Source organism: Lagopus muta, chromosome 1, assembly GCF_023343835.1.
Source record: "Lagopus muta isolate bLagMut1 chromosome 1, bLagMut1 primary, whole genome shotgun sequence".
NCBI classification, from domain to species: domain Eukaryota; kingdom Metazoa; phylum Chordata; class Aves; order Galliformes; family Phasianidae; genus Lagopus; species Lagopus muta.
Genome location: NC_064433.1, coordinates 135,401,296 through 135,426,902, shown reverse-complemented (window position 1 = coordinate 135,426,902; position 25,607 = coordinate 135,401,296). Strand labels below are relative to the sequence as shown.

The 25,607-nt window shown below is 39.6% G+C and overlaps 1 protein-coding gene across 4 annotated transcripts in view; it reads left to right on the top strand.

Moving 5' to 3' along the window:
* Positions 1–23,973, top strand: part of EDAR (ectodysplasin A receptor) — a 71,559-nt gene extending 47,586 nt beyond the window's left edge. For 3 of the 4 annotated variants that reach the window (XM_048962573.1, XM_048962555.1, XM_048962583.1), the window contains 8 exons: positions 2,125–2,210; positions 12,677–12,763; positions 13,941–14,069; positions 14,156–14,230; positions 15,842–15,914; positions 16,434–16,593; positions 19,917–19,977; positions 21,315–23,973. In XM_048962573.1, the coding sequence (XP_048818530.1) occupies positions 2,125–2,210; positions 12,677–12,763; positions 13,941–14,069; positions 14,156–14,230; positions 15,842–15,914; positions 16,434–16,593; positions 19,917–19,977; positions 21,315–21,634 (991 nt within the window). In that variant the 3' untranslated portion in view covers positions 21,635–23,973. The remainder of the gene's footprint in view (positions 1–2,124; positions 2,211–12,676; positions 12,764–13,940; positions 14,070–14,155; positions 14,231–15,841; positions 15,915–16,433; positions 16,594–19,916; positions 19,978–21,314) is intronic. The other variant, XM_048962564.1, reaches the window with a different exon arrangement.
* Positions 23,974–25,607: the final 1,634 nt, after the last annotated feature.

The window sequence follows — 25,607 nt, the reverse complement described above, 5'->3', positions numbered from 1 at the left end:
GATCTCTGGAGGTACTCAGACTCAACCTCCTGGGACACTGCAGGCTTCAGCTTATGCTCCTATCCCAAAGCATTTCAAGCATGACAAATAGTGTAAAGAATGAGGGAACGGGTTACAACTTGGATTCCCCTCCCTCAATGGAGTGACCTGTTAGGTCTTTAGCCAGTGAATTTCTAATGAAATAAAAGCCCTCCCTGCAGTTCTGGGTAAGGCAGCTCATGCTTCCACCTATGTGCTTGCCACCTCCCCTTTACTTTCTGCAGATTGTCCTACTATCTTGTTCCCAGGTGCGCTGGTACTTGCAGGAGGAAGACCTAAACATGATGCTGTAGATTCTTCTTGGATCAAGTCACCAAGTTTGACATGGCACCACTAAGATCAGTCCAAGTTAAAATACCGTATTGTTAAGCAGGAGAACACATTCATTTTTCATTTCAGCCTTCACTTTTGCATCTTCCCTCTAACACTTCAAAATAACCTAAAAAGTGCTAAGGAAAGAGTAATAATAGGTTTTGTAATGAAGAATAGCACCATGAAAATTAGTGATTTTGTTATTGGTCCACTTGTTTTCCATAGTTAGTAATATAAAGCAATCAGACACTTCCAGCATTGCTTTAAATATTAGTGCAAAGCCAGAAACTTGTCTGTTGCCAGTAATTCAGAGATGAACCATTAATATTTGCAATTGTAGAGCTTCCTATTCACATATGAGAACAGTTGCGTGCCCATGAACATCCTCTTCAGTTTTCTTTGCCTGTCCTCCAACACTCTGCATTGTGGTGAAAACCAAGAAATATTCCACCAGCTTGTTTTAATTAACTGTCAGAAGGGCTGTATATCTTCCCTAAACCACTGTGGCTATTAGGTTGTGGATCCTGACTGTTCCTGTGTTTTTCTTTATAGATTTATACGTATCTTTGGTCTGCTCCTCTTATTTTATTTTATTTTTTTTGTGGTTGGGCAACCATTTACTGCTTATTTATTAACTGCTTTGCAGCCCCCCATAAAAGACAAAAGATAATGATCTTCTCTTGAGAGAATGGCAGAGTGGCAGATAGAGCACATGAGCCAAAGGGGAGAGTAAGAGCGAATCTTTTAATGCCAGCAAAATAAAAACAACAACAAAAAGAGGAACTGTGTTCAGTATATGTGTTCTTTTAGTTATCTCCAAGCACCATCCTCCATCCTGTGACTCAATGTGCTTAATTTCCTGTACCTGTATATACTATTTATAGGCTGGGTCATTCATTAATGACCAACCGATTTTGATGGACGGTTTCAGCAGTAACTTTCTGATGTACAAATTTTCCAGGAAAAAAAAAACCAAAACATTCCGCACATACATAGACAGCATAAGAGCAGAAGATCCTTACTTAGTGTTTATGACGTTGAGTTCTTATCAGTATAGAATAGACTAAGACTATTCATTTCTTCACTAAAATTTAGCATCTGTAGAAGCATATCCACTGTGTATGATTTGGATGTATTTTACTCATTAGATTGTATGCGGATCCAATTCTTGTAGAACCAGTTGCCAAGACTAACTTCAGTGGCTGCCCAGTTCAAATCATGAAAAGTTTTTCATCATGCTGTAACTCCACGGTCAAGGGAACTTCAAAAAAACACAAATGGTTGTAAATCCTAATCTGTCCCTGTAAGGGTAGTGTTTTCCTGCATTTGCTATTTAGATTTGGTTCTGTTGCTGAGATTATTCTTATAATGCTTGAGAAGAAAATCAGACAACCATATCTAACTGATGGTCTTGCCTGAGTGACCCCTGCTTCAAAAATAATGTTCTCTTATTCTGAAAAGTCTTATTTCAGGGTATGCTGTATGCTACAGCTTGAACACAGCAAGGAGAATAATGTTGTTTTAGGCAATGATACCTTCTTGTCGTGCACGCTTGATGGTTGATTAATTGCCTCTTAGGGGTAAAAGGAAGAGGAGAAACACTGTCTCTATTCAGGCGGTTTAAAAAAAAATAATTATCTTTGCATCAAATTGCTTATAAAAGTGTTTTTTTTTTAAATGATTTTATCTCAGTATAATTGTCTGCTGATGAACCATGCTTGGATGCAGTATATTAATTTACACTGTTTTGCCTCATCTTGCCCTTCATTTCAGTTACTACATGCTGGAAAACAGACCTCGAAACATATATGGAATGGTTTGCTACTCATGCTTGTTGGCACCTCCTAACACCAAAGAATGTAAGTGCTCATCAATTTCTCTGCATTTCATCTGGTTTTGACTTGGATCATCTGGAAGCTCAATATGAAGTCTTTCAGCAATGATTATTATGTTCAAACAATAACTCAGTCTCCAGTAAAGCAATTTCTGCTTCCAACTAGCCTTGCCAACTAAGGAAGCAAATGCTGAACATTTGGGGAGAGATCAGAACCTTTGATTTTAGGACCTGCTATTGTTCAGTTATGCTCCAGCTTTCATCTATTAAGACATCCCATGCAGGACTTATTATGGTTATTTAACCAAGTAGGACACCACAAAACTGCAATTTTTTAAATTCAGCTTTAGTTCAACTACGAAGAAAACATGGAAAAATTCACAGATGTCAATAAAAATGCATCACACATTTTTACATCCTTTGGTTTCCGGGTGACACAGGGACTGATGCTGGAGTGTGACAGTCAGCACTGATAAGAGAGCTAAATCTGTGGATTTCATTGACAAAATAACCTGTCGTTTGCTGATTGAAAAAAGATGTATGTAAGTGTATATGACATCCTGGCAGTTCCTATTCATGTGTGCGATAGCTGACATCCTCAGGCCAGGAAGAGGAAAGACAGCCTGCAGTAGCACTCTAATGCAGATGTAGCTCCCCAAGAAGACTGCTTTCTCCTTTGAAGCATTAAGAAACTGAGAAAAAGAAAAGGAAAAATAAAGTTCCCTCTGAAAGAGCAAATGAGTTGGACGCTCCCTCAGAGAAACTGGAGTAGATCAGGAGAATAATAATAATAATAATTTCATATATATATATATAAAAGACAAAAACAAGCTGTCTGCCAGAGAAACCTGCTACATGTAAAAAGAAAAGCCCATTAAAATCTTTGCCATGAAAAGGAATTGCAGCACTTTGCCTACTTGATTTGAAAGCAGTGGATGACACAAAGCCCCCTGAACATTTATCTATGTACAGAAATAGCAATTAGTTCAGATGCTGCTGAACTGTGTATGGTTGGTAACCTGCACACCACTTTAAAGGAGGAGGATGGGTTATTAACATCTATTATTTTTCCTAAAGTGCAGGAGCTTGGATTATATATATCATCTTGCAGAGAATCCTAGGGTGGTAGTCCAGGAGGAGGCATTCTCCAACCCACGTGTATGCCTTGTGGCTGCTCAGCTGTCTGTCACCTCTCCCTGCCTGGCTGCAGGACCCCCACTTGGTCCTAAAACATGTGCTTCTGCCCCAGAGACAGGAGTGGCAAGGCTAGAGGGAGTGTGGTTCTGTTGAGATAAGGTCTGTCCTAGGAGGCAAGGCAAGGGTGCTGGGGAGGACCCTAGTGTGAGAAGTGGGAGGAAGGTGGAGAGCTAAGTAGAAACACAAGGCTAAGAGTCTCAGTGGGAGATGAGGGCATGGGATAAGAGGAAAGGATGCAGACACATCTTCTGCATGCCTATGCAGGCTGGCTGCTCTGTCAATGAGTATATAGTCACACCCACTTCCAGCCAAGAGCCTAACAGTGCTATCGCTGCTGATGGTACCCAACACTGATGGTACTGAGCTCTGCAGACTGACTTGATCAACAGGTGATCAGTGAAACTTGGCAAACAAACAGACTGAGAGCTGGGGCTCTTCAGCCTAGCGAAGAGAAGGTTGCAGGGGGACTTTATAGCAACCTTCCAGTACCTGAAGGGGTACTACGGGAAAGCTGGGGAGGGACTTTTTGTAAGGGCATGTAGTGACAAGACAAGGGGAAATGGCTTTAAACGGAAAGAGGGTAGATATAGACTAGATACTAGGAAGAGATTCTTTACTGTGAGGGTGGTGAAACACTGGGACAGGCTGTCCAGTGAGGTTGTGGATGTCCCCCCCTGTGGAAGCATTCAAGGCCAGGCTGGATGGGGCTGTGAGCAACCTGGTCTAGAGGGAGGTGTCCCTGCCTATAGGAAGAGGGTTGGAGCCAGGTGATCTTAAAAGTCTCTTCCAACCCAAACCATTCTATGATTCGATGAAATTGCCCTTCCAGCATGCCGAGTCTTGCTTCAAGATGTGGGGTGTTCATCTCAACAGTTCCTTGAGATGCCACCAGCCAGTATAGAGATGCACGTTTTATCCCAGATTTGCTTTGTTTCCAAAATAGAATATGGCATGAGATAGTAGGATTAATTTGAGATGAATCACTTCTTAAGCTCCAATACTCTGTCTTAAGCACACGCTGAAATGGATCTTTTAGTAGCATAAACATACTGTAGCTTACTTATGTGGCATGGAGCTACCTGAAGGTCTTACAGTTATTGCTCAATTCAAAACACAAATTTTTGCCTTTTTGGGAGTATTTGGCAGATACTATATATAATGTATATTTGCAAGGGATATGTGAATTATACAACTGATTAACCACTTGCATTTTTAACTTGGCCAACACAAGAATAAATATATTATCTTTGGGAGTAGTTTAGACAGCCTACAAACTGTCTGAATACTCATGTAGCAAACATTAGTCCTGGCAATAATAAATGTTATCATTTTAGTCAGATCCATGAAACTAGCCAACAACTGTTGAATAGACCAGAAAGGTTTTAAAAATCCAAATTACTCAAATCACTGAGATCAGATTATTTGGTTTATAATGTCTAAACTTCTGGATATTGTTTGTAATGGTGCCTTCCTGGCTCACAGACTGGTACTCCAAATGGAAAATCAGTCTTGCTAAAGGAAATGTTTTCTCACTGTTGTTGTGCAGGCAGCACAAAATCTGGTGTTAGCAAAAGACTTTAAATATAAGTAAATATAAAACCTTATTACCTTATTTACCACATGCTTCATTACCATCAAATCATACCAGTCAAAGAGAAGTTATCATGTCAGTGTTGCACAGCCCCATAATTTTTTGAGGTTTGCAAATTCCAAACTAATCTAACTTCTGCACTCTGAGCATGTAGCCCCAAAGCAAACGTCATTTTTGTCACATGAAGGATAATATCAGCTCTTTGGTATGAATGGTTCCTATACTCAGAAGAACTTCTGCCTATTGGTGGCCATTGTTTCTCCCTCTGACTGTCATGATGGAGGACCCAGGAAGTATTAACAAAGTCCATACAGCCCCAGGCCTCTTCATTTCCTTTACTGAGACTTCAAAGTAGCATTGAACAGCCTTCAGGAGCTTCAACCTTTTAAAGTTTTCCAGAGTGCTGCTCCCCAAAACTGCCTGTTCTCCAAATGATTTCATGTAACTGGAGAGAGGTGGCCCAAAGTGTTGCAGGGAAACAAGGGTGGCAAATTACATGAGTAGGAAGCCAGGTGTGACAAGCTCTGCTTTAATACTTCTAGACACAAAAATTAGGGCAGAGGAATCCCATTTTAGGCCTTCTTTAGGTTTGAGACTGACTTGAAGGACAGTGGTGTTCTCCTCAGCTGGAAAAATACTGTCTGGGAGCTGCTTGATCTTCCTGTTACATAGGGCCAGAGTAAGAACTGAGCTAGGTATGTGTGCTGCTGCAGGGAAAGCTCAAAGACCTCACCTCACCATACATTCTACCTGGTAGAAAAATATTTGGTTTTGATCAAAGGATAAACAAACAGCTTTCAACTCCAAGAGCCTGCTGTGCAACTTTCATCTCCTAAACAGTCAATAAACCTTGAAATGGCTGAGGAAACAAGATGAACACCCCATGTCCCAACATCTGGAAATACTAGTGTAAAGGGTATGGGAGGTGAGAAAGAAACTCCACGATGGGCCCATGTTGCTTTTATTTTTTTCTTCTCAAGGGACCTGAGCTGGAAAAAGCACAAGTAGCATGGATCAGAATGGGAGGAGAGAGAGACATGTAGAGGTCAGATATTTAATCAAGATAACTGTATCGCCAGAATGCAGTGCCGAAAATCTCACTCTGGACTGAAAGATAAAAGCAGTAATTCTCTGTGCCCTGTGAGGAATGTCAGGTTTTGGTGGTGGCTTGTGAGAAAAGTGCTGGTAGGGAACAAAGGGTGTGCTTATGTGAGCACAAAGATGTCCACTATGTATGCAGGAAGGCTTTTCCTTACGTGGAAAAGAGTTTGCCTTCTGAAATGAGTAAGCATCTCCATAAAGATTTCAATTTTTCATGTCTTGTGCACTGTGAAATGCCTCTGTAAGACTTTTGGGCCCTCATGTCTGCTGTGTATGAGCCCCAGTTTGGCTGTGCTGGGCACAGAGGAGCACAGTGTTAAAACATTGAATGTGAGGCCTTCAGCAGTGCATGAAGAACATTGTGAGCCATCCGTGACCCATGCTGACACTGAACTGGGATGTGTTACCTCTGCGACAACTATCAGCTTTGCAGAGGGTAAGGGAAGCAGCTACTGGATGCAGATTTCTGTTGCAAATTGGAGGATGATGTATTGCAGGTAGTGAGCACCAAAACATTTTAAGATGTGGCTTCCCAGAGTTAATGGTGCTTGATTTGCTGTCAGCAGTTTTGGAACTGAAGTCACTTGAGGCCTTTGAATATGCAGAGCTGTTGGTTATTATTTTGCCTTCATCCAATGTAGAAGGATATGCAAAAGACAGAAGAATTTAACCTACATGGAGTTTTCTCTGGCAGAAGTGCATCTGCTGCTGGAAGAGATGTTATCTTTGAGCAGCTGCAGTTCTCAGCCAGTTTATGTGTGTTAACTGCTCTTCTGTTTGAACTTTGATATTTGCCATTTAAGTTCAAAATTGATGGAGAAAAACAAAACCAAACTCTGCTAGAAAATCTTGAACATTATATTTTGAAGTCATTATTACCCAATTAAGACAAATATGTAAACACTTATCCACTCAAACTATTGATGTAGGGAATTTCAACAAGTGATTGGGGGTTTTCTTTTTCTATGTGTTCTTGTGTATACGTGGACAAAGCATACTGCTAACTCCTCTTATTTATTTTTCCTGGCCATAGGCATGAATGCAGTTGTAATGATCAACTTGTGTAAGTTTTTAAGTAAGTCAGTAGTGGCTTAGCAAAAGACAAAAGGGAGGAGAAAAAAAAAAAAAAAGGAAGAGAACAAAGGAAAATAAATGTAGTCAAGTTATTTTTGAACTATCAGAGAGTGAACAGCATCTGGAAACATAAAAGATGATATCTATTGTTGTATCGTTAGGACTTCAAACCCAGCTGAGCAGATGAGACAGAACAAGTTACTAACAGGCTGAGGGCTCAGTGCAGCAAGCCCTCCTCAGGGGTCGCTTCTATACCCACATGTTTAAGGTTGAGCCTACTTAACTGAAACGTATAACACAAGCAAGCCTAACATCAAAAACACTTGCCTTAGTGAAAAATAATTATTTCATAGGTTTTTGTTTTAACTCTCCATTCTTTGAAACATCACTGATTTTCTTTTCTTGCCAGTTTTGTCCTTTTGTAATACGATCAACATTGGGATATTTTCCTTCTGTTTCAAATTAGGCTTACAAATGAATAGGCTTGTTAGCTGGAGCTAACAAACTATTTATTTATTTATTTATTTATTTATTTATTTATTTTTGAGTCGTTTGATCTCTGAACACCCCATTCCTCTTTACATGTGGAATAGGAGAAACATTGAAGGCAGTGCTTTATTGTTCACTGGTGGTGTGGCCTTGTACTCATTCCCTCAGGGCCTGTCTATACCTAATATTGGGAGAAAATTGGCCAGCCTCAGCCATAAACCTTCCAGGGAAAAGATCTGAGGATCAAATATGGACTTTGCCCTCTTGAGCAGCCAGGAAAGCTGAGCCCAGGTAACATTGGGTATCACACAGGAGGACATCTGGTGCAATTGCAGCTCACCTGAAAACTCTGAGGACTTTGGGCCATTCCCTCTCACAAGTGTGAGGTGTCCCTGCACATCTACCTGCAACATAATAGCACTGTACAGTTAAAGCTCTCAGTAAATCTTAAACAAAACAGTAAATAGTCAGGCTAAGGCCATACATCTTACTGTCCTCAGCACTTTTCCCTGCCCCAGCAAAATAATGGGAGACAAAAACTAAAGTTAAAAACATTACACAGCATGAGAGTATAAAGTATGTCTTTAGGTGTCTGAGCAGTAGTGGCTCCTTACAGTGAGAATGACCAGATCTGAAACTAAAGTCTGTAGGAATTAGGGTTAGGGTTATCACGAGTTTTAAAAGGTTCAAACCAGGGAATTTGTTTGCTTCTCGCTCCTCCCAATTTAATAACTATCTAAACTAACTGAAGAATCTGCCTGAGGCTACAGTAAATATTGAACTGAACTGCCTTTATTCTTTATATCTCCTGGAAATAACAGGAAAATCCAAAGCACTCAAGTAGTCTTCCAGTGCCTGAGATAATTTCTGCTGTATGTGATTTGCAATATTATTAGAGTTGGATGATGTTTGTTTACTAAGTCCATATGTAGATGCCTTGAAGAGCAGCTGGATTTTGACAGCAGCTTCAGTTCCATGACTGTCCAAATGGACAGGGTTTCCATAGGAAGTTCTTCCCTTAAGTTTGAAAACCTTTTCTGTAAGTACCTGAATACAGATTGACATTAATTTGAAAATTCTGATGTGGGCTTTCTAAATAGCTAGGTTTTTATTTATGACCAGATTTAGTTATAATCTAGTTTCCGATTAGTTTGTCAGCCATAAACTTTCTACCTTTATTGAACTTCAACTCAATGCAATATATTTTTCCATCTCATATTTCAGGCTGCTGGTTATTAATTTGCGTGGGTGCTTTATCTTACTTCACCCATTTAAAATGGCCACAGTGCCTGCAGGCACAGCTCAGCTGGCAGTAACAAGTATGGATTGCCATTCATAAATGGGCCATGGCTGTGGGAAGTGGGGTGCGAAAGGAGAGACAGCAAACTGCTCCCAGTAGCAAGGAGCAGACACATAGAGGCAAAAAGGCATTTTTTTTAAACACTTTGTATTTCAGGATCACTTTGGTAGTCTGTTGCAGACACACTTTGTGTGTTTTTATAGTGAGTCATTAAGTATTAAATAAACTTCACGAAAAGCTGTTGCTAGCTAGGAGCAGCAGTCCTTTGCATGGACCAGTAAGCTGCCACTTACAGCAACATATGTCAGAAGCACATATGGTCCTTGCTGCACCAGATTTCCTCCAGGCACAAACACTTGTGAGAGGGCATGTTGGGCAACCCTCCCCTCCCTGTGCCCTCCTCGTCCCACAGATCTGGCACATTTGTTCATCACTTCTCGCTATAAATCTGTCTTGAGATACATAAACAACAGCAATAGTCCTGTTACAAAAAGCAGAATGGTTCCTTAAAACAAAAATGTTATGTTACTATCCTGCATTTGTTCACTGTGGGGACGAATGGCTGTCTGCATGGCAATTTAAGTTAAAGCTATCTTTCCAGTTAAAGAAACAAACAACAACAAATGTTCAAATCTGAATATAGGTGAAATTGTTCTCCTAATCAGTATATGCTGCTTTTTAATGAAATAGTATTTAAACTCTGCTGATATCTTTTTTTTTTTTAATAAAAACATAATGCAAAAAATGGCAAAGCTTCACTGATAAGCCTTTTTCCTAGTGTCTTTATCACATTCCTATAATATTACTTACAGGTGTCTAGGAATACAAACCACTCCTTTGCACAGCTATATTACAGCCATCAGTCTTTTTTGGGGCTTAAAACAGAGTTATTTCCATATGTTGTGCTGTATCATGTTAGGATGTCTCTCCCTGAGCTCTAAGTCTTCATAGACTGTGTTAGTGTCATCTGTATTGGAACCAAAGTTAATAATGTAGCTGAACACAAAACTGGATGTGCACAGGAACAGCTGACACTGGAGTCATGGTGTACTTCAAGACTGCTTTGCTTTGCTTCTATTTGTTACTTTGCTTCTTTTTGCTCAAATGAAAAAAGGCATGAACTGAAATTTTGCAGAAGCTGGCATTTTTGGTTCCCCTTGTAGTGCAGGTGCGTGAGTTGGCACTTGTTTCTAAGCCACATCTAAAGAAAAGTCTTGGCTCATAATGAATATATCAAATTATTAAATTTGATAATAGACTTAAAATATGCATAATATCTAACTCCCACACAGGCATATGTGCAAGGCCATTGAGTTTTAGCATCAGGCTACCTCTCGCCATGATAGACAGCACAGAAGCACCATAGCCCCATTCCCATGTAACCAAAGGAAAATTCCTTATGCAGGCTCTTCCAAAGATGAAAATGACCACCCTTGTGTGTTGGAGAAGCTTCAGTGTGTGTAGAGTGGGCAACACGCAATATCTTCATGTGGGTAGAGCTGGGTGGCAGTAATGTTGAAGGACAAATAGACAGCCTTCCCCATTACCATTCCTGTGAAGTGCTGCTCCCTGACATCCCACCAAGGCTCTCCTTCCTGCTACAGATGAAAAACCTTACGTTACCAATACCAAGTGATTGAATGATTGAAGGATTAGGCAGAAATCCTTCAATTACTCCACTTTTCAAATGAAGGAACAGAGAGTATGATAAACCCTGCTTATAAAGGAGATGAACTCAAGCTTGTTAGATAAACTGCAGGCAGACAGAGCAGAGCAGTTTGCCATATTAATTGAAAGGCAGTGGAAAGAAAGCTGCTGTTGACTTGTTGCAGCCTGTAAGAACTGCACAGAATTGCAATTGTCTGTAATTGGGTTTGCCAGGAGATGGCAAGAAAAGGCATAAGCCTAGTAGCTGTGGACATGAAAGAACAGGCTTGTCTCTAGCTGCAGCATTGGCCATTGACTAGACTGCTTCCAGTGCTCAGCTGAAATGAGTAAATATAAGGTTGAAACGAAGTGTGATTCATTTCAGTTTGTGAAGAATTACTAGCAATCTTACAAAGTACCTGTCTTTAACCTCCAGTACAGAGGGACGGTATCTTCATCTACTGATGTGTAGACGCTCCACTGCTGTGCTGCAGGTTCTGGAACTTATAAACAATTCTTCCAAGAACTGTTTCAGGGAAGGGACTGGAAACAAGATATATGCAATCTGCCTGCCATTTACATAATGGTAAAAGCATCTGAATTAACCAATTAGTGCATTTAAAGCTTTATGAAAACACTCTGTCAGTTTCAAAAATTCCTTCAGTTTTCATAATAAATGAGTTCATTTCCTTTCAAGAAATGATGTTTGAAAGAAATTTTACTGTTGTTAAAGGAAATATCTTTTGAAGACATCTGCAACTTGTACTTTGTGGATACTAAGAATGTACACTTTGCATTCACTACATGCAGCTACATTTTATGTTAGGTAATATCTTTTTTCTTCCTTTTTTTGGAAAACATTATTCTTAATTTGAAGAGCATGTACATTTCTTTATACTTAACCATGGAACATTTCTCAGACCATTCCAGGCCACTTAATTTCCTGTCAACTTTACCTAGTGGGTCGAATTTCTTGTGATATTTACTGGGTCAAAAGAATGGCTTGGTGAGTTCTCAGCTACTCTAGCTGCCACACCAGCTTGCTGAGCCATGTGCTGTGTGATTGGAGCAGTCTTCTGGCTTTAGGTCTGCTGAATTTAAATGTCATCACTGGATTTTTTCTGTGCACAGCTAATATAAAGCAGAAGGGATTTTTTTATCCCTGCTCCCAGCCAGAGGATGGTTTTCCTTGGCTGTTCATAGTGGCTGTTTGCATAACCTCCTCACCAATTATTTGAAAAATTATTTGAGAATCAAGAGAATGTTTTCTTCCAAACCCAATGTTTTCATGCCTTTCTTGGAATTCTATGCCAATACCACCCTGTATTTTCATACGACATTCTCATCAACAACCTTATTCCCAGTAATATTCACTATTGTCTAGTATTGTGAAAAGATGTTAGTTTATGACTTGGCTTACTGCTTTGAAAATATGGTGTGTGGCAACATGTAAAAGATTAATAAAAATATTAGCTAACTTTTAAACTGAACTGTAGAAGTTACCCAAGGAAGATCTCCACTGGGCAACCTCATTCTGTCTGCAAGAAGCAGTCCTTGAGGTACTTCATCTCACTGTTTTTGAGGGCTTTTTTCTCCCTTGGATACAGATTTAGGAGGGGATCATAAGAAACAAATTATCCAGCTAGATGGCAGAAATTCTATTCTTTCTACGACACTGCAGCTCCATGAAACAGAACCAACAGTCCTGCTTGTTGCTTTTGCTAGGTTTTCCTGTGGGGTTGTGAGGGCTTGATTACTATCAGAGTTTCATGGTGATCCTGCTAGTGAAGGATAACCATGAGAACATTCATGTGATGAGTTTTGTCTATGCTCATAACAGCTCATGAGCTTTGACTTCTCCTCCTTCTAGATGCTGTGCAAAATTGTCTTCTACATAGAATTTTCAACATGCCAGCAATGCATACTGGGGTTAGTAACATTTCAAAACATCACGGTGAATTCATGGCTCTTTGCTAACCAACAGGAAATGCAATCAAGAAAAGCCAAGGCTCTCTTTACCTGGGCTAAGATACTGCTTTGACTATATGAACTAAGTGTGGAAGTTCATGGCATTTCTGTTCTTCTTTTGCAGGTGCAGGGGCTACCTCTGGCATTTCAGCCATTTTCCCAAGCACCTCTGGCACAAGTACCTTCTCACCTTACCAGCATGCTCACAAAGGTAAGAAGGCATTCCTGGATTGAATGCGGCAGCTGTTGGTCTCAAAAATAGTATCAGCAAAAGTGCGACTGAACTGATGGTATCTGTTGTGAATTTCATTGCCACTCTTTCCAGATTTCTCAGATGGCTATTAAAAACAATTCAGAATTAATTTTTATTTCTTGGCTAATCAATACTGCTGCTCTAGGAGGATGGACTTAAAATGCACTTGGACATTAGTGGGCAGTGCCAGCAATTAATTAGCACATTATCTGTGGTGATACAGATAGGGCACTGTGCCTCAGCAAAGCCTCATTTAGAATGGTGGCAAAAAAATGGACTAAAGCCAGTCTCTTACCCAACTGTTCTAAACTGTTCTCCACTATGATTATTAGGCTTTTAAAATGTTTGAACAGAGTACATGTAACAGGAAGGATGCAGTTAATGAGGTACAGACCATACTGATCTTCCTGGTCGTTTTGTCTGTAAACAAGATCCCGAAGATCATGTTTTCAGAAAAATTATTCTCCTGCCTTTTAGTATACCTGACATTTTCTGCATTCTTTCACGAGTTTTTGATTCTGACCTGTCCATCCAGATTCTGCTTCAATCTTTCTGCATATCTTATTTTAAATTCACCCTGCAGCCATGCTGTGTTTTAAGTCTATTAAAAAAAATGTTATTCCACAAGTACATTGTGTTCTCCCTTACTGCAAAGATTTTGAGGCAGTCAGAGAAGAGATATCAATGGACCTTTTATCTCTCAGCCCATTTTGTGGGGATTTTTTGGTTTAGTATTTTTTGTTTGTTTTTCTTTCTTTTAAGTACTATTTCACTAGTTCACTGTTAGGAACGCTGCTACTCCTGCGTACACATAGTTTCTTGTATTATCAGCAGGTAATACCATCCACTGTATATTTCCTGAATCTTTGTATAGTCATCTGATCACATGTTTTTGAATATGTGTATTTCTGAATATGAATAAGAATGAATACTATTAAGCTGTTCTTGCAGCCTAAGTCACAGTTTTGAAAATTATTAGATAGTTCCCCTTTGAGAAGTAGCGTTTAGTTTTGCAATGCTTAAACAAGACTCAGATCAACAAAAAGATTCTAAGGGTAGTGTGGACTGAGAGCTGTTAACTATTCTTTGGTCTGAAGAGTTGATTATTTACAAAAATACTTCTTTGTTTTTCCAGCAGACCTTTCAGGACAAGGACATCTGGCTACAGCTCTGATAATTGCAATGTCTACCATATTCATAATGGCAATTGCCATTGTCCTCATCATAATGTTTTACATTGTGAAAACCAAACCTTCTGCTCAAGGTAATTGTTCAGCACAACAAGTCTTTTGCTGCAAATACTATTTTAGATAGCTTCTGAGAATAATTATTGTTATTTTCACATTCTAGCCTGTTGCAAGAGCCACTCAGTAAAAAATGTCGAAGCTCAGGCTAATACACAAGAAGAGAAGAAAGAAGTACAAGGTATAAGTTGCTTTAGTTTTACATTTTCTATCCAAGATGCCATTGGGCTTAAGTATTCATGTTACATTTCTCTTAATTACAATTCCCTCATTCAATGTCTGTTTACAAAATAATTATGTACATTGGTTGATCTGAAAGTAATGCCTCTTATTTATTTCCATGGAAACTGCAGCAGATACAAAGAGCACAAAAACACTATTTGATAGAGTAAATTCTCAACTACAAAATACTCCTTTTCAACATAGTCACCACCATTAGCTATGCATTTTCACCAGCAATGAGCAAGAGCCTGCATATTGTGCTTGTAAAAATCTTCACCCGTGGAAATGACCCACTGTTTCACAGTTGCTACGGTGGCATTGTTGCCAGAAGATTGTTGCTCATACAGTTCGTCTTTCATCGGCCCATACAGATAGAAGCCAGCAGGCACCAAATCTAGACTATATGGTGGGTGTTGTGGGACAGTCCAGCCAGGATTTGTAATGTGCTCCATGGTCTTCAAACTGATGTGCAGCCTGGTGCTATTGTGTTTCAAGAGAAATTTTGTCTTCTTCTCTGGCCTGATGTTGGAAGTTAGAATCAGTATCACGATGTAGCAGTCGGAGTTGATGGTTTGTCCAGGTTTTAGAAAATCCAGAAGGACCACTCCTTTCCTACTGCAAAAGACACTGCATGTCTCTTTACCTGCTGAGGGCTGCATCTTGAACTTTTTCTTCAGTGGGGGATTCACATGTTCCCACTATGTGGACTATCATTTTTATTCTGGCTCATAATGGTGACTGCATGTCTCGTCACTGGTAATGAAGCAGTCCAGGAAACTGTCACCTTCTGCCCAGTATTGATTGGTTCAGTAGGTCCTGACAAACTTGCATACAGTGTTCTTTCAGTTACTGTACAAGCATCAGTGGGACCAACCTGGTGCAAACTTTGCAATATTCCAGTATTGCCATCATTGTTTCCAAAACCTTGAAACTGATACTCAGCTCCAAACACAGTTCCCAGGTCATAATCCACCAATTCATGCTGATGAGCTGATTGAGATGCTCTTCATTTTGTGGTGTGACAGCTGTGCATGACCATCCAGAACATGGTTTGCTTTTTACATCACTGTCAGCATTGCTGAAATGCACCACCTGTCACCTCACTGTGCTCACTGTGTGGTCTCTATAAACTTTAAGCAAGTGTTGATGAATGTCAGTGGGTGCCATTTTTTCTGCATGGAGGAATTCATTGACACCCCTTTGTTTCATCTGCACTTCTATGTCAGATGCTGTTGTGTCAGAGTACCCCTCTGCTGCCACCTGTTGCACAACAACAACATGTAATGGATATTGGCAGGAAGGTTCAGCTTCTTTTGCCATACCACCAACATCCACCTCTTGATACTGTGGGCCAACATCATAAAATAGGAGGCATTATTTTTGGAGCAGCCCTCTTGTAATAGTATTTGTACTTCCAGAATGTCATTTAATCCTCTGATAGCAATTCAAAAGATAGCAGAGAGATTTCCATTTGCAGCAAGGTTGCCAGCTAAGGTAGCTCCTCAGACAAAACACCAGTTGGAATACCCATTTCCAATGTAAATTTTTCTAACTAACTGTTTATCTGCAGATAATGTTGTGATATTCTCTGAGAAAGAAGAGTTTGAAAAACTTACAGCAACTCCAGCTAAGGCTGCTAAAAGGTAGGTAAAAAAAAAGATGCTTTCAATTTTGACTAAAGTAGGAATGGGGTAGAGTCACCATTTATCCTGGTACAGAGAAATTCATGAAGAACAAAGTAGAAGTAGTTTTCTAATGTGGTAGATCAAGGAAAAATGTGTGAATGAAAGAGCTGCAGGGGTTAGTTTCTGGAAGAAGTGACCAAGGCCACCGTGCATTGAAACATTACCTTGAGCACCATGTGCTCTGGGTTGTAGCCTACAGAGATTCTGTGCTGAATTACAGAACTCCACTGAGGCAAACACTGTCCTCAGTGGGAAGTCCTTCTATGGAAGGATTCTTGCAAGATAAGCATGATTGTGCAACTTGGTGAGCATTGCACATATATCCTCAGAAGATGAATGCGGTTACATTGACAGGATTTCAGGGGAATAAAAAATGGAAAACATTTTTATTCCATTACTCTGGGATAGCAGAAAGGAAATCATTGGAGTCAAACCATGAGAGACTTCACTAAGACAACCTTATCCTTCATTTTACAGTGAAAACGATGCATCTTCTGAGAATGAACGACTTCTAAGTCGTAGCATGGATAGTGATGAAGAAGCTGCAGTTGACAAGCAAGGGACACCAGAGAGATGCTTGTTATCTTTAGTGCATTTGGCCAGAGATAAATCTTCTACAAGCAATAAATCAACAGGGGTAAGGCAATTTTGAGATTTCAAATTTGAAAGTTGCTTTCTGTGTTTTTATTGGTGGTGATGGTGGGGTTTTTTTTCTTTTTTGTTTTTCTTTTTTTTTAAAGAAAACAAGATACAAACTATAAAAAAATGCACTATCACACAGATAGAACTAATCCACAAAATACAAGAGAGTTTCTTCAGCCAGTTTTATTACTGACTCTCATTTGCATAATGGCATATGAAATTCCTTGAATATTGAAGAGCGTGTCTGTGTAGATGTATTAATACTCTTCAGGGTTGAAAAACACATTTGCTATAAAAGAAGTAACTCTGCTTTTTTGCACTGTATGTTTCACAGTCTAAAGAAAGAAAAAGTAAACAACAAACCCCCAGTATAGTTAATGCTAATATAACTAACCCCAAAGCTACTTTGACAACAGAAAATCAGACAGAAAAATAATTGGACAGTGGGGCTGAAGTCACACAGTAGCATAGCATCTGCCTGTGTTGACTCAGGGGCATGGCTATTTCTATGCTTTTGAATTTTCAGCAATATCTGAAGTTGTGCTCAGTGATTTGTGTGTGTGTGTGCATAACTTCCAAAAACACATATGTGCTTAAGATCAATCCTGTGCTCCTAAGGACAATGTAAATGCACTGTTTGTATTGCTGTGGAAGGCCCTCATTTCTTCCTGCTGAATCTGTATTGCTCAGGGCAGTTTATCTCACTTAGGCTACTCAAGGCAGGGTTAGGCACTCCCTCACCCACACAATGTTTAGTTTATATTAAGATGAATCTGCCCTTAAAAAGAAAGCATTTGCTCTGACATTTTGTATGTTTTTAGAACTTTAGAAATAATTTTAAAAATAGCAATATCTAGGACAAAATGGTATCATTAATCTAAGAACTGCAGGGATTGGAGGGAACTCTGAAGATTGTTGAGTTTTGCTAAAGCAGATTTCCTACAGCAAGTCACACAGGAAGGCATCCAGGCAGTGCTCTGTCACCCCCAAAGGAAAGAAGCTCTTTCTCATGTTCATATGGAACTTCCTGTGTTCCAGTTAGTGCCTGTTGCCCCTTGTTCTGTCACCACCAAATACAGCTTGGCCCCATCCACTTGACACCCATCCGTTAGATATTTATAAGCACCAATCAGATTTCCCCTCTTTTCTCCAGGCTGAAGAGTCCCAGGTCTCTCAGCCTTTCCTCATGAGGGAGATGCTATGTTGTGAAGAATAAAAAAGGATTGAAATTGCATCTTGTTTGCATGTTTTACTTTGCTGGGATGGTTCTCAGATTTTCTAAAAAAGCTCATTTTTCAGCTGAAGCCAGACACACAAAGTCTCAGCCTAAGAAAGATGTTTTTTCTGTGTGTAGTTAGTTAGTCAGACTATCTGAAAATAACTTACTACTCTAACATTCCTATTTTAAAATTCAGTTTTATGAGGTCTCTGTAAAAATCCAGCATTATCACACTTCTGTATGCCCTTGCTTAGAATTACATTATATAAGTTGGGCAAGTAGGAACTCAGAACATTTAATAAGAAACAGCTTGCCTTTTAAGGACTATACATAGTAGTTACATTCTCCTGAGCAATTTAGGTATCTCGTAAGTACATCTGAAACTTGAGCTGTTCTCTCAGAGCTACTGTCATTACATATTGCTAATGAGCGGAGGCCTGCTAACAAGGCTGAAGACAAAGTTGTCAATGAAAGTGCAGATTACATCAAGATTCCCCAGCCCATACCTAAGATTTCATATCTAAGCCAGTTGCCAGAAGTTAGAAAAGCGGTAATTTGCTTGAGGCTAGAGACTGAATAGCATTTCTAGTAATAGAAAGAGTATTAAGTAGCTTTTTGAGAGTGGTAAAGAAAGTCGAAGACCTGCTCTTATCAAATGCTGCTCTGGTTAAACCAAAAACCATTATGCAAGGTGCTACCACATGGAGGATCACCAAACCCAAATCCACCTGCTTGCTTCCATCAAAAGCTTTAAAAATTTCCCATCTTCTGGCTCAAGCAAAAAGATCATCCTGAGTAATTTTGCTTCTGCTTGAAATTCTTTACCCTCATTCCTTGTTCTAAAAATGAAGAGAGAATGAAAATAGGCACCTATTCATTGTCTTATATGAATTTTAACAAATTCCTTTAAAAGAAATTTTTCTGTTTATAAGCGTCTGAAACAGTTTATCAAATGTACATCAGAATCCCAAAGATTAGCACGTGTAAACTGTACCCAGAATTTGTGAATAAGTCAATGTCTGTATTGCATTTCCCTGTAAAATGGCATACTGTGAAACAGGCATTGGGTGGAGCACCCAGTTTGTTGTCTCCAGCTGCAAGTCTATTAATCCAAGTAATTGATGTGTCCTGCCACTTAGAGTCCAAATAAAATGGGAAAAATCTTCCTAAAAAAAAACCCAAAAACAAACAAACAAATTTTTAAAAAACAATAGTGAAAATAATAGAGCTTTTTCATCCTGGTTTGCAATGAAAAGCGGTGAATTTGTAGAGATAATGCTGGAATCCTATCAAAATGACAGCTTTTCAAAGAACTCAGTCCTAATGAAAGCTGGCAGAGAGATGACAATTCCAGCCCCTGAGAACTCCTGACATTTTGACATTTATTTTCAATCCATGCTGAATCGAAGGCCAAACCTTGAGAATATTTTGGCTAAATGAAACTACATCAAAATGTCCATTTTCAGCTTAGAAGATGTCAAGTTTTCAGTTTGACACTCTTTCTTGTCAAAAATGATGACAGCACCCTCGACCTTAAATTTTCCCTGTCTAAATTGCTACTGATTTTTTGTCTCTCTATAAAATCTTTCAGATTCACACAAGTAATGTATTGTGGAAGCAAATATCTAATCAATCAGCAATGCAGTAAGCAGTTCTATGCCAAAAGACAGGAAAGGTGATCCCCTCTAAAGTTCTCTTACACTGTTGAATGAAGGCAATTTCAGTCTGATTTCCAATTTACCTGGAAATCCCTTGCATTTTTTCCATGTGACATTGAATTTGTCCTCATTATCTTGAGTCTCCTTCAGTCTGAAAGAGAAACAAAACACAGAAGCACTTAAGAGTATAAAAGACACTATCTAAAAGAAGAACAGATTGAAAGAAAGTTCTCAAGCAGTGGTAAGCCAAAGCAGAAACTTTTACTTTTTGCTGGATTGTTGCATCCTCTTCCATCAGTCTTCAAAAATGACCCTTGAGGACATGATGTGATAATCTCTTGAGCCATGAAAGAAGGGTCTCCCAGAGGTTTTGTACTACTGTGTGCCATTTGTTTACTCTCATGACCAAAAAAATAATGCAACAAATCTCTTCTCTTTTAGATTCAAAGTCGAAGGAAAAAGATACTTGATGTGTACGCTAACGTATGTGACGTTGCAGAAGGTGAGTGTACAGAACTTGTGCCTCTTGTAAAAGCACAAAATTAAATCACAGTTGTTTGCTGTTAAATGTAAATCCCTCTATTTTCCCATGGAAAGGACAGTTTCATGGAAAGAAAGTGCAAATCTGGAAAAAGCTCCTGGGGGCAGATTTGTTGCCGTCTGGCGGGAAGCACTATGTTGCCCTGATTCCAAAGCTGTTCAGGTTGGGGTTTGTGCACCACAGCTGCTCTCCAGATGGAGAGATGCAAGAGTGATGTGGACATCCACACGGACCAAGCTGCAGAGAACTTTCCTTTTCACCTAAAGGAAATGTGTTTATCTGTTTAGTTGCATGGATAAAAGGTATAAGTTGGGTCCAAATACGAAAGTGTGATTTGTGGAGGGTCAGGATTGTGTTTCAGACAAAAGTCTTGACCTACTCTGCTTCTCTAAGAGCTGTCCCACTTCTCATGACAACAAGTAGAGTTTCCAAGTAGGCCAGCATTGTCCATGTTAACCCTCTTTATCACTTGGCTAGCTGGAATGTTTCAGCAGAAGATACACAAACTAATGTTCATGCAGTACAGAGGACGTGACTGCATTTACCTTTTTTTGTCTCACATACTTTGTGTGCACACACGTGAGCAAGTTTTCTGTGATTCAGGGAGCACTATCTCCCATCAAATTACTGCTGTTGTGTGTGAAGCAGGAAAACTACAGAAGCAAAAGACTGTTTTCAGAAACAGTGTACAAAGCTACAGTGATCAGCAGCGCAAACAAAAACTGTATGAGAAGGAATAACTTTTTCCTCACAGAATGAAACTTATAAATAATCTCTAGAGATTCAGTGTTAGCAGTGACAAGTGAACATTTGCAGGGACTTTTATGCTTGCAAGCATCTGGTGTCTTTGCTGCACCTCACTCTTTGCATTCCTACAAAGGAACTTTCAATTACAGTGATGTTACAGCAGCTGCTGTTGAAGGAGTCAGGGAAGGGTCAGAGCTCTGGACTCAAATGCTGTGCTGGACATGCAGAGATGTATTCATGGAGCCGCTCATGAGGAATATGTTTCCAATACACTTCTCATAGCAAGTGAATTGTTGCAGGAGGGGGCAGTACCATAGGAATGCACACAGCCCGTTTAGTACTTCTTCCCCAGCAAACTTTTTACTCTAATTATTCTGTGAATGTTGTAGCCTACTGTTTCCAGGTGAGATATGGAGCTAAACATACCTATCCATCATGAACTCACACTTGAAGATTTTAGCTGTGCCTATTGCTAATAGTATTTCAAGAAATTCTTTGAACAGCCAGGAGTTGTACACAGAGCTGTCTGACCAGAACCCTTCATGTTGCAGGCCTGAGCCCTACGGAGCTGCCGTTTGACTGCTTGGAGAAGACCAGCCGAATGCTCAGTTCAACATACAACACCGAGAAGGCCATAGTGAAAACGTGGCGTCACCTTGCTGAGAGCTTCGGGTTGAAGAGGGACGAAATTGGTGGCATGACAGATGGCATGCAGCTGTTTGACCGCATCAGCACAGCAGGCTACAGCATCCCAGAACTGCTCACCAAACTGGTACAAATTGAGCGGTTGGATGCTGTCGAGTCTCTGTGTGCAGATATCCTGGAGTGGGCACAAGCAATGCCTGCTCCTGAACCAGCAGTGACTTCCTGATGGGCCTGGCTGGGGCCTGTGCTCCCACAACACCTCTGAGAACAATGATCCCAGCCAGCAGCACATTGGAGACTTTGGATAAGAGACCATTTCTTCTACATAATCACTCCTGGTAACCAATGGGAAGCTTTTCTCTTTTACTTCTACGAAAATGAAGTTATACATCTACCAAAACAAGAACAGAATTCTCCCAAGAAGCTTGGTATGAAACAGGTGGTGAAACAAAAAAATTATGTTAAGCAGTTACTGACAATAAGCAGACACAAAAACATGAATTCTGCAGCCTGTTTTTGAGTACATGTGCAGATATGCCTGCTGCTGCCCTTCCTGCCTGGTTTGCAAGCTGTTGAGTTGCTCGCTGGAGATGGCTTTATCTCTTGGGGCTTTGGTCAACCATTGGTCTAGCAGTTACAGTCAACAATGGCACCACAGCCACAGTATCCATTAATACACATTAGGCACCTGCATTTCTATCAGCTCTAACACATTTAATATTTAACTAGTTTCATTTTCTATATTCCCTATGGGTTTATTAAATCTAAAAGTATGTGCATAGGTGTATATACACAGTCCTCAGATCAACTAATTATAGTATATGAAAAAAAGCTCCAAGATAATTTACAGATGGAAGCGCTTCTAAACGCTGTATATAATGCATGTAAATGCACTCGTGGTCCATACCCTCATTTCAGAAATTGTAAATTCAAACTGCACACTCTGCAGACAAACCAGTTGGCTAAGGGCAGTGTGAGTTGGCAGTGAGCCCTCACAAGTGCAGAGGAGAGCAACAAGTTTTTCTCTTCCTTACCAGAAAAAAAAGCAATGCAAAAACTGTGCACAAACAACTTGACTTTCCAATAGTGATGTCTGTATGTCAATATTTCAAGCAGAGGAATATTCAGACAACAGTTGGGCACGTGTGACACTGAGAGCAAAAACAGTAGATTTCTTTAGATAGTTGGAAAGTACAGAAACAAGTGGCTTTGAAATGCTGTGCTCCAGTGCACGTAAAACATGGAATCGTAGAATCATCAAGGTTGGAGAAGACTTCTAAGATCATCTAGTCCAACCATTCACTTACCATCAATACTTGCCCACTAAATCACCTCCCTGGGCAGCATGTTCCAGTGTTTCACCACTCTTTCAGAGAAGAAATCTTTCCTAACATCAAACCTGAAATGTGAGCACAGACCCCACAGATGGAAATTAGCTCTTCTGGAAGGTAAAGAATCAAAAACCACAACAAAAATCCCATTATTTGCTCCTGTTAGCTACTCTGATTTTCTTTGTCAAAACGTTTGTGAACTTGTTTAGATCCCAATCCAGAAGGTGATGCCAAATCTCTGCCCTTAATTTGTAGCTAAAATTAGCAATGACTGATTTCAGTGTTTAATCACTAAATGGAGAGTACCATCACTTACCAACCTACACTTTTTCAATTCCAAATTGCTTGACCAAAAAAAATTTTGTGAGAAAAATATTAACTCTAACTCTGACGTTGGTAACCAGCATTCCATTAATTCCATTAATAACCAGATCTTATCTATCATAGTATCATAATTGTGCTGAACACTTAGTATCACCCTTTAATGTCTGTCATCTGTATTGCAGAGGAAGTACATACTGCAACATAAAACCTCTCCTCGCTGTTCTTTCACCATTTCTTCAGTGTCGTTAACTCACTCTTTGTTAATTTGCATGTGCTAAATCTGAGGAGAATTTTGACTTTTCTTATAAAGGAAGATGCGAACTGCATTTATTTGAATATTTAACTGGCTAACTGATGTTTAATTTATGGATGGGATTCTTGCTATCTTGAAATCAATGACAAATTAGTACAGACTTCAACAGGCTTCAGTAAGATTCTGAGGTTTGCTGACAGCTCTGCAATCTTCAACAAGATTTCCAAGACCCTACATTTGCAGATTCAGTCTATTGCTACTAAAAAAAGGACAAAAAATAGAATGGGAGGATTCTACTTCTCTTGTGCCAGTGTATAACTGCAGTGTTATTCAGTTGACTATCCCCTATATTTCATGTTTCATTTAATAGTACACACCACTCATTTGTTTAAAAGAAGCCAAAGGAATCCTCTTTTGTACATTTGTTGGGCCTTAAAAAGTGAGGGTCTTGAAATCAATGGTGCCAATGTGAACACAGACTATTTAACATTATTTTATTTAGTATACAGTATTTTTATTGTTACACAAAAGATGTACAGGAACAAAAAACCCTGTATATCTTGCCAAATCTTACTTTCTAATAATTTTGTTTAATGCTGTACATATAACTTATTATATTGTAAAATATGAACATAAAATATGTTAATAAAGAGGTCAAACACAGTAGTATTATCTTTTTTATATTATTCTATTTTTAATTCATATATTGCCTTATAAATGTGCAATTAAATAAATTAGCCAGGGGCTAACAGCACATTCCTGTGGTATGGGAGCACCGAGGTAACATGCATGAAGGAATCTTTGCATTCCCACATCATACTGCTTGTCTGCACTGCACTTTGACAAGTTTTGAAGCAAAGACCACTCTTCCTTTCTCAGTAGTTTTGGTTCAATATTTCACCTCCAAGGTCCAAAGCAAAGTCCAGGTTCCTTAGAGAATCAGAATGAAAGTTATTATATATATATAGCAGGAGGTGGTACAGACTGGGAGAATAATGAGTAATCTCACAATAGCAATACTCTTTAACATTTTCATTGTGTTCTAATTCTAAATTAGCAGTTCTATGAAGCATTATCAGAGACTTTACCTGGAAGCTTTTACTGCATGGCAGAACAACTGTATTCATCCAGTCCTATGCTTGCACTGTGCAGACCACTAAGAGAACTGCAGCATCTACAGAAACCGTCACTGAGTTACATCTCCCCCTGGCAGTGATGATTAAGCTGAGACTGTCAAAATATCTCAAACAAATTAAACATTTTTCTAAAAGGAATCAACACAGTTCTGCTTAAAAAACAGTTTGGTGCTTTGTTTATTCAGGTTCATTTCTGGTTTCAGCATGATGAATACATTCTTGTTCTGCCAACTATTAAAGGAGAGAAAGACTCCAGAAACTGCAACAAAAGCTTGGAGTTTGCCAGACAGCCAGGAGAAAATGATGTTTGGAGTTTCACCTGGCTGTTTTTTCCACTCTCTGCACTGCACATGTAGGAGTTAGAGCAGCACATGCTGCTCTTGCTGAAGATGCAGACGTCTGAAGGGCCTGACCATTCTTGGCTTCAACGCATTTACAGACACTAACAAAAAAGAGAAGGTTTGGCTTCTGTACTTTAACTTGACAAAGCACAAACTTGGATCTGGGTAAAACACCCATGTTCTTTCACTGTATAATTAAACAAAAAGGTGGTCTTCTACAATAGAGTGACAGCATCAGTAGACAAAGGGAAGGCAGCTGATGTTGTCTACCTGGAATTCCACAGCGCTTTTTACATGGTCCCACACCACATCCTTACCTCTAAATTACAGAGGGAGATGGATTTGAAGACTGTACTACTTGATTGATAAAGAATTGGTTGTATGGTTGTAGCCAGAGGGTTGTTGTCAATGGCTCTATGTACATGTAGAAGCTAGTCATAAGCGGCGTCTTCCAGGGGTCCTCTCCAACATCTTCATCAATGACATAGACGAGGAGATTGAGTGTACCCTCAGCAAGTTTGCTGATGACACCCAAGCTGAGTGATGCAGTTGACATAACAGAAGGAAAGAGATGACATCAAGAGGGATCTGGATGTCCTTGAGAAATGGGAACATGAGAAACTAATGAGATTTAGCAAGGCCAAGTACAAGGCACTGCCCTCAGGTCAAGGCAATCACAGACACAAGTACAGACTGGGAGAAAAACTCATTGTGAGCAGCCCTGAAGAGAAGGTCTTGAGTGTTCAGATGGACAGAAAGCTGAACATGAACCCACAGCATGCTCTTCCAGCCCAGAAGGCCAAGGATATGCTGG